Source organism: Mastacembelus armatus, chromosome 22 (assembly GCF_900324485.2).
Source record: "Mastacembelus armatus chromosome 22, fMasArm1.2, whole genome shotgun sequence".
Lineage (NCBI taxonomy): Eukaryota > Metazoa > Chordata > Actinopteri > Synbranchiformes > Mastacembelidae > Mastacembelus > Mastacembelus armatus.
Window position 1 is genome coordinate 10054074 of NC_046654.1, and position 16377 is coordinate 10070450.

Here is a 16377-nt window from a genome sequence, read left to right on the forward strand (position 1 = left end):
CTTCCTGAGGTTGACATTTACAAAAATACTCTATTTAATGTCAAATATGTACCACACATGAACAGTGAATGGCAAAAATATTATAGTGAAAGCTTTTCACGTCACTCTAAGGTTTCAGTCAATGTACTTATCAAAATAACTGTTCTGTTGCCAAGTCACCTTGAATTCAAATTCTCATTGTGCGTCCTGCGTGGCCTTTTACTGTTCATATTTATACTGCATGTCAGAGAAAAGAGGAAAACGAAAATCATGTGATGATAGCCTGTGTGTTTGTTGATAAATTAACATATTAGAAGATGTAGTGGGTAATTGATGTCATGCTGCAACCAGTTAAATCAAAAATTGAATTATGGGGGTTAATTATTTTGGAAATACCAAAAGCTTGATTCACTGGCCATGAATGGGTCTTCAGAAGTATGCCTAGACATAGACGGATGTTGATGTGTCAAAGCACATATTTTGAAGTGGACAGTTGTAAACTGGCGCACATGAAAAGCCTGATAGTCCAGCTTCTTTTCTAGAGGGGAATGAACCTCTTGGCTTCCAGAGTAGGAGTGTAGACACGGACTTGGATGTTTAGATGGACATGTAGTAGTATTGTTAGTTCTTATTGAATGAGTCTGGCTCTGCTTAGTGAATGGACTTCTGCAGTATCCATTTATGAATCAGAGAAGACTATTTCTTTTCATGCTATATATTCACTTAAAGTAACTAATGATGTTCACAGTATCTATGATGTTATTAGATACATGCTGTTTAATTTAAATGTGAAATTTTAGGTTTATTAGTAGTATAACTTTTCCCTCTGGTTGTTTTTCTATTGGTTGTCACACTGTCCGCCCTCTTCTGTAAAATGTGTGAAACAGATTTCAATAGTCAAATCTGTTTCAAGTCTGTGTTGTCTAAGGACAAGGGAGAGTTTTGAGCCTGTTTGAAACGTCCAGAACAAGACAGTTTGTTTTCAAGCATTGACGAGTGCAAACAATTTATTTATTTATTTTTTTTTAAACTGTGCTTCTAAATTAGATTTTGTGTATTTACAGTGTCATTTTTTTGCCATAACAAATTTTGTTAGATCAAAGCTGTGGCTCCGAATTGCTTAAACTTTCAAAGCTGTCCTGCTATATGTTTTCACACAGTGTAGGATCAAAACCAGCTCTTAAACATGTTACATCTGGCACCAGCGTCATGCGCATGTGTACTGGCTGTACTGAAAATACAGGATTATGAACAATGTCTTTTTTTGGCTTGTTTCATATGTAGTTTTCTGGTTTATTGGTTTACTAAAAATGCCTTTGTAGGCAACTGGGATGTACAGTTTTCTCTATTTTCAGACACTAGAATATATACATGTATAGAAAATGTAATTGATTAATCAAAGAAATAATTAGCTGATTAATTAATAAAAAATAATTGTCTCTTGAAGACTTAGTGATATTTAAAATAATCATGATACAGAACAATTTCAGCATTGAAACTGTAGAAAGTTTTTCTTTTATACTGAAATATAATAAAAGCTATATTGTCATATTTTAGAGGTGGTTTAGTTTGCTTGTTATTCTCAGCATAGTTTTTATGTTGAATGTTTGTGCACTAACACCGTTTTAACTAAATTACATACAGGTGAAGGAAAACATCAAATTTCCATATGTTTCCATCAATATTTCATGAATGGGATCTGCTTGCAGTCATCTGAGTTTAGAGGTTCAGTTTGAGTATCACTGAATCATTTATTTCAATGTTATAATCAATACTCTATAATGGTAGAAGTTATGGGTTTTTTTGTAGACTTATTATTAGTCTGTGAGGTAAGACCTGTAATATAACAGGTGGCCATAAGGTTCAATAAAAGCCTCATGATTAAATAAGCACTTATAACTTTGACTAAGCATTTTCTTCAATTTACAGTAGTAATGAAGGCTGTCAGCAATTGTTCCCGAGTTGCCTGGATGTTTATTTTTCAATTTTCCCACATTAAACCTCTGACCATATTAATCTTGCAGATGACTGCTATAAAATTAGAGTAGAAAATAGGTTTATAGTTCAGAGTCGTGCTGGTTTCTCAACATGAGTGTCCATCTGGAACTTAATAGATGAGGTTTGCTTTTTCTGGACGGACCTGAGGACAAATGTTTTTCAGTCTTTAGGCAGATTAGAGACTGGGTGTGAAATTCAGAAATGTGGTTTAGGTTTAAGGTTTAGTGTAGTCTTAAATGGCTACACATTGCATTTGAAAAAATAAACCCTGAACTGCTTCATTATACTTCCTAAAGATACTGTATCAAGCACCAACATAAACAAGCTGTTTCTGTCTGAGAGGATTATTAAAATGCATTGAACTGCACATTTGGGAACATAATCTGATCAACACTAGAAAATTGATCAGTCCTTTCTATAGTAAGGGGGGTTTGAGACAGTTTTTAATATCCAGATTGAGCTTATGGGAACAGCATCTCAACGTTTTCTTTTCTGTCACTTTATTTTTAGTGTACCAAAATCATCATAAACTGCTATTTAGGGAAAACCATGTTTTATACTGTGAAAATATTAATGTTCTTGTTTTTCAATTTTTTTTTTTTTTTTGCCATTTCTTAATATTTCCTGGGCGCTATCTGTTTATCAAGTCACCTCAAACAGGGGTCCTGTCCCAAGGGTGATAAACTCTGATTAAAAAATAAAGGATGTAATATGTTGTACCTACTGTAAACACCACTGAAGCCCATTTGTTATATGATCTTTGAATACTTTATTGTCAAGAAGAAAGTTTAGTTTAGACTTTTAAACTAAAATTGGCGACACAGGGCAAGAAATTAAAAGATGTAAAACCAGATTTATCCATCTGGCACTGAATTCAATAAAAACTCAATCAATTAATATATACAACTAAACCAATTATAGGCATAATAACTTGGAGTATGCATTTGTAGTACAATAACTATTAGATTAGATTAGAATTAGATCCATGTGAACATGATGGATCCAGGAGAGAAAATTGTTTTTAGGCAATATTATTATTATGGCCTGGAAATCTGTTTATTTCCAGTTAATTATAGGTTAATGTGATTTTCAACTAAGCAACAAAGAACATATTATTTTCATGGTATACTTACTTTTTTTTTTTTTTTGCAGTGGGATTTTACTCCAAATTTTGTTAAATATAGTACAAATAATGGCTTGGTAATCTTTACTACTTGCTTTTGGTTTTAGAAAGTTCAATATTTAATTTCTACACGCACTAATTCCTCATCAGGGTTACACCAGATATTCTCATTTGGTGTCTTTGATTGGCTTTACATGTAGATGCACACATTATGTCCAAGTGGAGTCATATATTGTCATATACTGATATTGCAAGAAATGAAGCTGTGAACAGAAATCGTCTACTCATTTAACAGTAATAAAAATAAGTTTGAAATTGTAACAGAAGAAAGTAATGTGTAAAACTGACAAATCACAACACAAAGAATCCCGTGGCTTCCGTGATCTTAAAATGAGCGTCTCCTCTTCAAAATGAGTGTGTTGCAAGATAAACTGTGTCTCTGCGACATAATACTTTGGATATTCTGAGTTATTTTGAAGCTTACTAAGTTAGGCAGCACCATTTAAAAGTCTTAAAAAAAACGTGGTGTGCCACCATAAAATGGACATTAAAACAAGTAAACCTTGTGAGTCTTGTTCCAATACTTAGAAACAAGCTTACATTCCTGTTAAGTGTGTAGAAACACAAGATAAACCTTTTGATTATTTTTCCAGTGTAGCTCTTCAACTTGTCTGTGTCATTTCTCAAGTTTCATTATCCAGACAGTCACTGTGAGAGCTTTCTTTTTAGGCGTGAGAGAAATAAGGTTTTATATTTTTTCTCTGTCAAGACAAATCACATTCTTTCCCTCTGAAGGTAAGAAAATGTCAATGCTGCTAATAAAAACAACCAAATCAGTCATCCAATGATGCCCTCCTGCTGCTTTGGTCTAAAGATAGTATACCAGTACTTCCAAAGCTTTCTAATTAATATGTTATATATATATATATATATATTTTTTTTTTGTTTTTGTTTTGTTTTTTTTGTTTAATCCAAAGATTAAACAGAGACAAGACCCGGTGGTGTGCAGGACTATTTCATGTCCTGGATGAGTGAGTTCCTGGGGTAAAAATATGCTTAAAGTGTTTGTTAGCGAGCTTCAGGTGCTGGTACATTTTGTCACCGGTTTTATGAGCTTCTTCCTAATGTTTGTACTCTTTATGCTAAACTAAACTAAATGTGTTGTGGCTGTAGCTTCCTGTTGAATGGTCTGATATGAAAATGGTATCAGTCAAACATGTTTCTGTCAAAATGTAAAGTTCAGTTCTTGTCTTCTTTGTGCTTTCTACCCTTCCATGATCATTTTCTGGTGCAGCACCAGACTGACACATTGTTTTCCACTCCATGGCAGTAATGTGTTTTAATTGCTGTGTGTCCCCTGTGGCCTCTTTAGCTCGTGCATGTCCCCAGGCTGTGGGCGACCACGACAGGGTCACTGCATCTCTTTGGTACAGTTCATCTCTCCAGCACAGCCTGGCTCTTTCCGTCTCTGTTGCTCTGTATTATTTGTTCCACTGAAAAGTGTTTGTGAATGATCCACTCAATCATGCAGCATGAACTCATGTACATCCAAATGTTTTCTCTGTGGATAGGATATACCTGCTGACCTGTCCATCCATTGTCTGATTTTTCCTGCTTGTGCTGCTTTCATGTTTTGGACAATTGCCTTCGCTCACTGTTCTTTCGAGTATTTGCCTGCTGGTTACTGATGATAGCCTGCTCTTTGGCCTTGTGTCTGGTCTATCCCTCTGTGGTTTTTGTCTGCCTGGAGTTTTTCTATAACTGCCTGGATAATTCCTTAAGCCTGCTGATTTATTCATGAAAATCTGTTTCAGTGCATTTATCACCCTGTCTGTCATGTCTGCACTTGAATCCTCTTCCTCCTCGCCTCTAAACGCAAACGTGACTAGGAGCGCTTTTATGCGCTTGTGTATTTCTGTAGATAGGTGTATGATGTGTGTTCTGTTTGTTCGTATGTCTGTCTACACCATCAATGCAGCAAAGTTATTGTTGGGTGTTTTATGGCAGTTACTATCATACCTCATGGATCTTTAACTGAGATTGTATTACATGAACTGGATACCAGACTCAAAGATAGTACCCAGGCACTTCACTGAATATTAGCCAATAAAAGTCTTATATATGCTTTGTGTGGCCCACTGCACATGTACATGCACACATTTGTGCCGTTTAGCAAATGTTAGTATGCTACCACCCTAAACTAGGATGATAAATATTGTACCTGTTAAGCATTAACATGTTGGCATGCAGTTTCTGGGATGAATCCTGAACTTTCTCTGTGAAGCTGTTGGCATGGCTGTAGACTCAGCTGTATGTACTTAGTCTTGTTTTAAGATTATAATTTGCAACCTGCCACTTTCACGAGCAGACGAAATGTCTGAAATGCCAATACTGATTCATGGTGTTTTCAGAATATTGCTTTTGAGACCTTTTGAAGCCGCAGCCTTTATTTGACCTGATGAGCAGCCAATATTCACAATTCATAACAATTTTCCAAAACATTTTGTAAATAGGGCCAGATGCCTTTGCTGTTGCACATTTCACTGTGGTATGAACTGAATCCTCCAGGAGGAAAGCGGAACATAGCTAAGAGTTGGGGAGGAGATTGATCAGGTCTGTCAGTGACAAAATCAGGTGACTTTTCTGACTACTCAGGATCTGCAACTTCCACCACAGAGCTCCAGCCTTGAACTAAACTACAACCAGCAGCAGCTTTGAGCCTCCCCATCATCGCCAACCTTGATCCTTACAAACCAACCCAACTCAGCCTTTTCTTTCTACAGAACTGCCGGCATACAAAAGTCCCACTCAGTTCAAAGCCTGTGCTGCACAAACAGCACAGCCTTCGTTCCGGATTGCCATCAGAGACTAGCTGCTCTGCAGGCTAATAATGAGAAAGATCATTCACTTATTCCATCTTTTTCATAAAAAATGGAACCAAACTGGCCAAGCCAAAAGGCAAATTGGAGGCGATAAAAGGAAGTTTGAATACTGGGGACATTCTCAAAACTTTTCTATTTTATGTTAATTATAGTTTGGTAATGTTTTTTTCTTTTGACTGAGTCTCCATTTTTGGACTATTTAATTTTTTCTGCTTCCGTCTATGGAAATCTGTCCATAGCAGCTTTTATTCTATAATTACAGATGAATAGCTAGGCTGCCATTCAATAACATGACCTCCTGACCCTTCCACTATTATCATCACCAACTGCTTTTAATAAACTGTCTTTTTAGTAATTTGATTTGTCCTGCTTGACCTTTAAGACCTTGCCTTCCAGGCTTTAGAGAACAGAAATGTCACTGTTTAGAGGCTATTGATTGTATTGCAATGACCCACTGAGAAATGAATGTCTCTCAGTGGAGCAGTCATGCTAGTTAGTATGTTGAATGTGATGTCACATGTAACGTTGCGTCCGTCTCAGTCATCTCCTCTCTGTGTGTTGCCACATTGAAGGAGCACGTTCAGTTTCTCCAGAGTGACATCAAGTTTGTTTGTGGTGGTGTTTGGTCAGTCTGGCCCTCTTATTGGATTAACATTGGGTCCTTAAAAGAACAATGTTCAGGACATTTATATTGTAACACATTTATTTCAATTAAGGAACTGGTTTTAACAATAATGATATCTTAACAAAGAAGTCACTGACAAAGCTCGGATACTTAATGGATAATCTTGTACAGCCTTTTTATTAAAAGTGCCATTTCTAACACAAAAGGCTGTAATCACACAATGTCAAATCCACATCTCTGCCCAGAAAACATCCAGTGGAAGTTTCAGATGTTTGTTTGTTTTGTTTGTTTGTTTTTTAAATATCCACCCATCAGTCCACCTTTTTGGTCCCTGCTGAAATATAACAGTAACTAATGGATGGATGGCCATTTAGTTTTGTTCCCAGTAGGGTGAATTCTGCAGATTTGTGTGATCCCTGACTTTATCTCCAATGCCACCATGACCTTTCTGTTTATAGTGATGTTTCGACAACTATTTAATGGGTGCTGTAGCTATGGTACAAGGGGCCCAGAGAATGACGCTTAAAGAATTTGGTGATTGTTGTTGTTGAGCATTTCTGTAAGCTGATGGTAGCATTAAGCTCAAGGCCCCACTGTGCAGCCTCTATTTTTTTAAATTCCTGATTAGTGTCTGCAGATCTTTCACCACTGTCCAGCCACATTTTAGAGATGGAAAAACTACACCTGTGCAACACGACAGCTGACGTGTCCAATTTACAGCACACTGCTGAGAAAGCTGTTGTGTGTTTAATACATCAGATGAGTGAATGAGGGAAGGTTTCAGTCACAGCCAGTGTCTGAAGAGGGGAAAAAGTTTAGAAAGCATTACTGCTGCTCATGAAGCTTTTTACTACAGTGGTAATAACTGAAGGCAGCTATCTCAGGAAGAGGGAGTATAAGGATGTTTATCAACTCTAAGCTTCTCTGATCTGGTAAGACATTGTTTAGAGAGATAAAATATTAAAAGCGGCAGCACATTCAGATCCACAGGCAAACTCACCTAACCTGCTGTACAATACTTTGTTCATTAACCGTAACGACAACCTCTTGTTTCTCAAGATAATTCTTTCATTATCACAAGAAAACAACTTTATTATCCCAGGAGAGCAGGATACTGATCAGTAATTAAAAAAAAATGATTACAGCCATTTATAATTTCCTCACCCAGCTGCTGTGCACTTGAGAAGTGGGCTTTAGAAACTGCAGAAGCAAAACTTTATTTGTGTGAGTTAAAATATCAGAAAGACGTGACTTAGGTACTTTTGTGGAATAAACTCCAAAGTAAAGTAGGAAAACCATTTTACGAGGAACAGCATCATATAATCTTCAAGTCAGAAATGGTAAATTTCCTCATGTAATTGTGATACAATATATGCAGGCATAAAAATTAGCAATGCAGTGATGCGTTAATATGATTATACTTTCTTTTGTTGGCTCAGATGGGATTTAAACAGCCATGTACTGTATTTCTCTGAGACACATTGGATCCAAGTTACTTTGACCAAAGCACCACACAGACATCTGTTTCTGTAACAAACCACAATATTTCAAGAAGCACATTGGCCCAAGGGAACTGCAGTCACAACTCACAGAGACAAAGAGACTCAGAGAGAGTGTAGGTCTTGAAGGTCTTGAAGAGCTGAAGTACTGCATGCATCTACAGTACAAGTACCTTATTGTAACCACTTTCTTTCTGTTTGTGTATCTGTCCTCAGTTAGCAGTACCTGTCACGCCCTTTTGGACAGATTTCTGGAGGAGAACTCAGACGAGTTGTTTTCTCATCACCTGGGCTCAGAAGACGACAGCCAAAGTGAGAGTTGTTCACTTACTGATGACACACAAATGTATTTTAATATTCTCATGATCATCTGTGTCATTATTATAATTGTTATTATTATCAACATTACCTGCTATGATTAACCACATCTATTTAAGCAGCCACTGATCTGAATACATATTGGTGTGGAAACTTTTAACTTTTTAAGTTTGTGGTGCTCATACAGAGACTTCAGTCTGTTCAAAAGTCAAATATTTTGCCAATTATCCACCACAAGGAGCTTGAACTTTGGGGAACAGAAAGTGACTCATTAAATTCAGGCTCATGTTTGACTTGAAATGTAACAAAGCAGCATGTGGACACCAGGAAATGCTAACTTGCCACAGTTTTAGGTTATTTCCGAACGAAGGAAGCTTATTTTCTTTTACTGATTTTATGACATAAGTAGATGGAAACTGTTTTGCTGTTAGCGTTTCCTCTCCAATGTCACATGATGTCTCAAAACACCTCCTCTTTTCTCATTCTTTAACCCCCAACACAGACACACACATAATCTCTCTGTTTGGCTGATACACACATTTTTAATTTTAGGTAATTTATCTTAATTTAGTTCAATTCAATTCCAAGCATTTAGAATAAATTTAGGCCAACAGACGAGGTAGTCTAGGTCATGATCCAGGACTGACTCCAGGAACTTTGAAAACTATTATTTAGCTTTTATAGCTTTTCATTGTTTTTCTTAGTAACTACTGCACATGCTGTATGTATGAAACTGTGACTGTCAGTGACTATTCATATAATGTAGTTCTGGAACCAGAAAACATTTTTGTTGATAAAAAAGTCAAATATAAAAGGTTTCGCAGCTTTCATAAATGGCCTCATGTATGTACATATATTCAGGCTTTTGTGTTCTAAGAACATAATTTTTATCTCCAGATATTCACTCATGCAAACCCTTTGGATATGGTGGACAATGAATGAATTACACTTTGCTGAACTATGAAACACTGGTGTTTTTAGGGATTTTTCTCTCTTATATTTAATGACACCCCCCACCCCCAATTTTTGGATATAGACCTGACAAAACCTGAGTTAAAGGCTTCCTTCTTATCTTCTGTCTTGCAGCCATCTCCTGTGATTTTGAATCACTGTGCCTCTGGACTTTATCAAATCACAGCGACCAAAGTGACTGGTCAGTGGCATCACCACAGCAACCTGCAAATGCACAGACCGGGATGATGCCTGTGACTGACCACTCGGTGGGAAGCTCTGAGGGTAGGAGTGCAGACACTCACTGAGAAGCTAAATGAGAGCTTCAGGATCCTGCTCATGCTTTCTTCTCCTGCTAAACATATTTGCAGCACAGAAAACCCAATAATGGATCTTTGGAGTTTGAAAGAGTTAATATTCTGAACTGTGATTTATTCAAATATAAAGTTTTTGATTTGTTCTAAAGTTATAGAATATTTCAAATGATTCATGGAAGCTACAATATTTTAAAGCTGAAATAAAACTGTCAAGCATAAATTCTCTACTCTACTGTTTCATTACTCTAGGGCATTTCCTTCTCCTAAGCTCCTCCCCTGCTGCTGAGGCCTCTGGGGGATGCGAGTACCACTTAACCAGCCCGGTCTTGCCAGAAAGCAGCATGCACTGTATCTTACAGGTGGCTCTGTATGAGGCCAGTCCAGCAGCAGGGAACCTCACGCTCCTGATTAAGCCACTTTTTTCAGGCTCAGCTGTTCATTCACTGCTTCTCCGTCATGGGAGACGAGATGACTACAGGTCAGCAAACACGCACAGAACAAGAGCTACATGTTTTTGTGATGCATGATTTGTGCAGCGTTATTTACTTAGGGTGCACTTAGTTTTTATGTGGCACCATATGTCGATTTAATTAGTGTCAAAAAAGCTAAACCCCCTATCTCTTCTGATTGAAGGGCTTGTCAGGTGGAGGTCCAGCCTAAAATGAATAAAAGGGGCACGGATTCATGGCAACAAAAAGTGACACAGGCCTTCAGACTAATCAAGGGCATCGAAATGCAGTACATTTTACTTCTGTTGTACTAAAGTTAAATAAAGAAAAATGTTCTTATCTGCTTTGTGGGACAAAACTGTGGAATTGTGATTGCGTGGAGACAGCAGTCCTCTGTTCTTTGTTTGGTAAATGGGAATAGGTATTTCCTATTGATCTGATGCTGCAGTGCAGCCATCTTTAGAACAGCTAAAAGCATTCTGCTCTCTTCATGCAGCCTGGAAACAAATTTATATATAATTGGTTATGGCAGCAGAAGGATGGATGGGCATATGCAATAGGTTTGTACATTGGCTTTCTTAGTGTATTTGCAGTAATGGACTGAGCAATTCCATTATGACACACACACAGACATGGATTTTATTTATACAGCCTGCTATTCATTGAATACTAACCTGCAGACGTAACTTCTGGATGGGGCTCTTCATTCAAAGCACAGTTCCCATCTGGTGTGACACAACTCTTATTGTAGTGTGGTGACACTGCACCTGCGCTTACTCTTTTCCGAAGCAGGCAGCCAGATTCTGCCCCTATATTGTATGCATTCATTTTAATGTCGATTTTCATTCTACTAAATGGACAATACGTTTAAAGCTGTAACAGTATGTGTCTATTTTTTTTTAGGAATAGACATAGAGAAGTAGTTTTTCCAGTGTCTAAAGTCAAGCTTAGTGAAGGTGTCAGTTTTCAAAGGAGGCATTCGGAGATAAACGTAAAAAAATACAACAAGAAATGGCTCCTTGTTAGGAGGAGTGTGCTTTGTGATGGCTGCTGTAATTGCACTACTGCAAAAGCAGAGCTGCTCTATGTGGACCAGCTCTGGCAAGTTCTGGCATGATAATCAAATATGTCGGGTGGGACTTGCAAATAAACAAACAAAAAAAAAAAGATTACTGATGGAATATACTTCCTATTAAAAGTGCTCTGTGGAGCTTTTGGACATCAGCAGTGCTGTGGTGAAATGTTTCAATGAGCTGTATTGTTTGTGTCTTTTAGTCGACATGCGTCAGGATGTGCATACAGCGCGTGCCAAAAACAATATAGTGTTGCAACAGACATTTCTGCCGGTTGAATATGGACAATTGCAGTGAAAGTCAGTAGAACCAAAAGTAGTGAAATGCTTCACTGTGAAGACAGCAGAAGGCTTTAGAAAGAAAACACACAAAGACACAGAGAGATGTGTTACAGTTCAATGTGACTTCATTATAGTTTGCTAGTGCATGTAATTTATATTCAAATGCATTTACTTTTTGCAAACAATTTCAGGCTTTACTACAGGCTTTAGAGACTTTCCTTTTCTATTCAAACCTGCACTTTTTCTGCTCAGTTCTGCAAACTGCTTTCACCTAGTTAGATAAAAGCAGAGACACTAACAACTGATGCTGGAACATTAACTATATATTTGATGTTAAAATGCTTTGTGTTGTTCTTTTTTTTTTTTTTTAATGCTGTTTCGTTAAATTGTTCAACACAAACCAAAATCAGCCTTAATAATAAATGGAGGAAGTTGTGAAATTCTTACAGATGAGTTTAAAATACATTTCTCTGTGACTGGTTGATGCAGGGCTGAGTGGGAGGTTCTGGAAACTGTGATTGGCCAGGTGGATGAACCTTTTCAGGTGACCCTGCTCTACTCTTCCTGTGTGGGAGAAGATGGTACCATCGTGGCTCTGGACTCTCTGGAGTTTAAAAACTGTGAATCAGGTGTGTTCACCATGTTCCAGAGCTTCAATTTCTTTCACAACTCCTCTTTTAATCCTCTTTGACCAAACTTGTTTGAACTGGAAACTTGTTGACTGTTGGTTCAGAGAGGCACAAGGTTAATAACAAACTTCTCTGTCTCTCAGCTTCAGTTGAAAAAAGAGATACTGAATATGTTTCCCATGGATTTCTTATTTGCAAATTATGTCAGCTTACAAGAAAAAAACATTACAACCCTGAAAAAGTCAAAGTTTTGTAACTGCTTTTGCAAACAGTGAATTGTAAGTCTACTCACACCTCATGCATGAATCCTCAGTGAAAACAAGATATAATATTAAAGGGTCACAAGGAAAAAGTGTTGGGAACCACTGGTATGGGTGATGTGTGATTACAAGATTGTGTAACTGTATAACTGTGTTCTGTGATTGCTGTGATGCAGAACACCATGATGCAGCTTGTGGAGAATCTTTCCGCTGTGAAAACTCAGACATCTGCATCAACCAGAGCCAAGTGTGCAACTTCCACACTGACTGTCCATTTGGAGAGGACGAGGGCTTGATCTGTGGTAGGTTTTACTTTTTTCTTAATAAATTGTAGGATACACAATAAGAAGCTGCTGTAAGTGAAATAATCTATGAAAATAGACTTTTGCATTTGACTTTCCCTTGTATGATGATGAATCATTTTTCATGTGATTCGATCTGCACAATTGAGCTGATTGTGACAGCGGGGGTGTGAAAACAATATGAAAGGCAATGAATTGTATGTGTGGGTGCTGTATGTGTTGATTGTGGGTGGAGCGTTAAGTGAGGCTTGTATACAGTACAGCAGTCCTAGAGCAGAAAGTGGTGCTATTGGCAGGCTGTTATCCATTTACATTAGCTGTATTAAATTTGAAATCCACGATAAACTGTTAATTCTTCGAGCAGAGTTACCAGAGTATTTCATGCCAAGATTCTCTACAATATGTAAATAAGTGCTGAGAGAAAGTGTCAAACCTGACCTGTCCTCGGATAATTCGGATCATAACGTTGTCATCAGCTACTTTTTTTTTTTTTTATTCATTAGCTTAATTCTGTATTGTATTGTTATGATGTAGATTCTGTTTTGTAATCATCTACCATGTTATCACCTATCATGGCTAAAGTGTCATAAACCTAAGATATTGAACCCTTTTTTTTTTTTTTTTTACAAATCTCTAAAAGGATGGATTTATTGAGTGTTTTGAAATCTCAGAATTGAAATATAGTGTTTTTATACGATCAATACATTTCCTCCTACCTCACAGTCATGAAATATACCGTAAAGAGCTTCATTGTGAAAACATCAATCATCCGGCACAAAGTAAACCACTTCACCACACTGACAATCAAAAGGCCTCACTACCGTCTGTAATAAAATCACTGTGGATCCCCAGGGAAAAGGAGCTCGGTCAGAGTGGTGGTGCAATTCTTTCAATGGCCCACCATTAAAGTGTATCTGGTGTGAGTGCTCCATGAATACTCCTTTTTCTGTGGCATGTCAGCAATTTTATAAATGTCTTTTTGCCAAGATCAGATGAGAGGAAGAAGCAACTGGAAACATCCTATCTGTGTGCAAGGTTCCAACCACAGCTACATTTTATGGAATAGTTTTTCTCTGTATTCTCAGGTCATGATCATTACTCATACGATAAAAAATTGTGATACGAATTAATGAAGCTCAGATGTCTGTTTCACTTGTACAAACAAATTAGAGCACTTTGGAGCCATGTGCACATTAATAGGATGCTGACATAACAGGCCTTTAAACTCTAATATTTAATCATCAGAAATGGTTTGAGCACAGTGTGTGTGTGTGTGTGTGTTGATTTCAAGTTTCCCTTACTGTAGCAACTCTTATCACTGTAGATGTTAACTGCAGATGTTTTGTGATCAGTTTGCAGATGTTTTGTGTGTCATTGTGAAAAATGCTAATAATCTGCCTTTCCCACAGGTGCTCTGCCGTTTGGCTCCTACTGTTCGTTTGAACAGGGTGCATGTGGCTGGTCTGTGTCCAACCAGCACTCAGCCTGGAGGAGAGTAGTTGGAAATGAGCTTCTGGAGAAAAAAGACCTGCAGGGCGTGGCTTTACAGACGACACCAGGTTGGCCGAGTGTGTTTACTTAACAATATTAATATGAACTTCTCATACATTGATTTTTATTATGATTCCTCCGTTTAACCTCTTCCTATTATGATGAATGTGTTGTGGATGTTCACAACTAAGTATTTACTCTAAATGATGTCCATAGATTTCACATTGCCTAGTGTCAAAACTCACAAACCTCTGAAAATTTTACTGTATCCATTATTTGGATGACTACTTGATTCAAGCGTTCTACTGTGTTACATTTATCATGCTCCCCCAGGGCACTTTTTGTTTCTGCGGGTAAGAGAGAGTAGTTCCCATCAAAACGCCTCCATTCAGAGCTCTTCTTTCCCTGCTCCAGTCTCTCCTACTGCCTGCCAGGTCAGTTATTTAGAAATCCAGTACAAATCCAGTAGTTAAATTATTAAGTTGTGTTTTTAAGTGTTGGTACTCTGCCTGTGTCCTGTTCTTTAGCTCAAATCATATTTAAAAGTCTGTCACTGTGCTAAATCTTTGCTTATTTTTCTCTGTGTACAGATGCGTTTCTCTCTGTACCTGTATGGGCATTTTAATGGTTCGCTGCTGGTGACTATAGTGGAGAATGAAACCATCACATCACAACTGGTTTGGGAGAGGGATTATCAGTGGAAAGATGACTGGGAAGATATTGCTCTGCAGTTGCCTGGGCTTCATCATAGGTAGGTAACAGGAAAATAAATGGGTTTTGGGAACAGATGATTATTTAAGACTGTATGCTTCAGCATCAGTCATTTCCTCTTAGGCGTTATAGCAATGACCTCTCTTACCCGTTTTTATCTTTTGGACTTTCAAAAACAGTTTTTTTTTTCAATGGGCTCCGTAACATTTCCATTTTATTTCTTTTCTGAGAGCAGAGCAAAATCATGCTGAAGCAGAGGTATGAGTTTTACAGTGACATTGAAAAGCTTGAATACATACTTTAGATTGGTGATGAGAAAGAGGAAAAGTGCTGCTTTGACCTAGTTTTGACCTAGTCTTTATGCCTTTCACTTAAAGAAGCTTTGCTCCAGTTTCTATGTGCAGGTGACGGCTGTGTGGGGAGAAGGCTCCAATGCTGACATTGCTCTTGATGAGATTGCAGTAGGAGCAGAGTGCTTTGAGACAGGTAAGCTGCTGCTGACATGCTGCAATGGAGAAACTGTAACAGAAACAAAAGCATTTAATTGTTTTGGCCAACATACAGTATAATACTGAAGACACTAATGAACATTGTGGGGTTGAGGAGACCAGTGAACTGTTGTTTGCTCGTGGGAAAGTCCAGGTCCCAGGCTCGTCTTTCTCAAAGTGAGCTTGGGTAAGTCCTGGAAGTAAAAATTAAAAGTTAAATTTTAGTTTCTCAGCTGAGCCTTTACAGTCTTATTCAATTTTTAACCACTGGTTACCACCTACTGTCACACTAAGTGTTCTTATATTAGAAATGTTGCGTTGTTTTTTGTGCCTGATTTTTAAAAAAAAAACAACAAAAAAACAAAAAAAAGCATGTTTTAAAGCCTCTAGGGAGACACAGTAATAACAGTGGTGTTTGACGATTGCTGGAGCCCAGTTGGGTCACACTGACCCATTTTCAAACTGATTTCTGAGTCACCTCAGGATCCCAGAGCAACTTTACTAAATCATCCCTTCAAAGATATGGTGTTTAAGGAAAAGACCTGGCAAAGTGCAGCACTCTGCACCCCTGGGCTGAGCTTGTATAATAATGCATACAATATGATCCTTTAAAACAAACATAACTTATTGACAGAAACTACAAGCACCAATAAATGGGGGGGGGGGGTCAGTGTTTGTGTGCTACATAGTCGATGAAGAGGAGCAAATGGCAAACATATTCGGTGTCTTCCTGCACAGAAATAAATCTTAAAAAATGTATTTTATGGCTTGTTTGAATGGTTCTCATTTCCTTAGGTATGTGTGGCTCTTTGTCTGAATAGAACTTATGCTCCTGTGAAATATAAATAGGTGACTGTGACTGCTTTTCTCTTTTACTCGTCCCTGGCTCGCTGCCTGTCCTCAGATCTCAACTCTCTGCTGCCCATGGCGGACCTGGAGGATTTCTTAAGCCCCCTTCCAGAACCTTCAGCTTCAGGTAGTGTGCAGCTCCAGCTGTCACC

General features: G+C 37.9%; 1 protein-coding gene across 1 annotated transcript in view; it reads left to right on the forward strand.

Moving 5' to 3' along the window:
- ltk (leukocyte receptor tyrosine kinase) overlaps positions 1-16377 on the forward strand; it is a 39189-nt gene that overhangs the window by 6141 nt on the left and 16671 nt on the right. The window contains exons 2-11 of the mRNA XM_026303495.1: positions 8323-8418; positions 9511-9660; positions 9942-10170; positions 11985-12124; positions 12561-12686; positions 14096-14245; positions 14511-14611; positions 14768-14928; positions 15280-15374; positions 16281-16352. Coding sequence (XP_026159280.1) covers positions 8323-8418; positions 9511-9660; positions 9942-10170; positions 11985-12124; positions 12561-12686; positions 14096-14245; positions 14511-14611; positions 14768-14928; positions 15280-15374; positions 16281-16352 — 1320 coding nt within the window. The remainder of the gene's footprint in view (positions 1-8322; positions 8419-9510; positions 9661-9941; positions 10171-11984; positions 12125-12560; positions 12687-14095; positions 14246-14510; positions 14612-14767; positions 14929-15279; positions 15375-16280; positions 16353-16377) is intronic.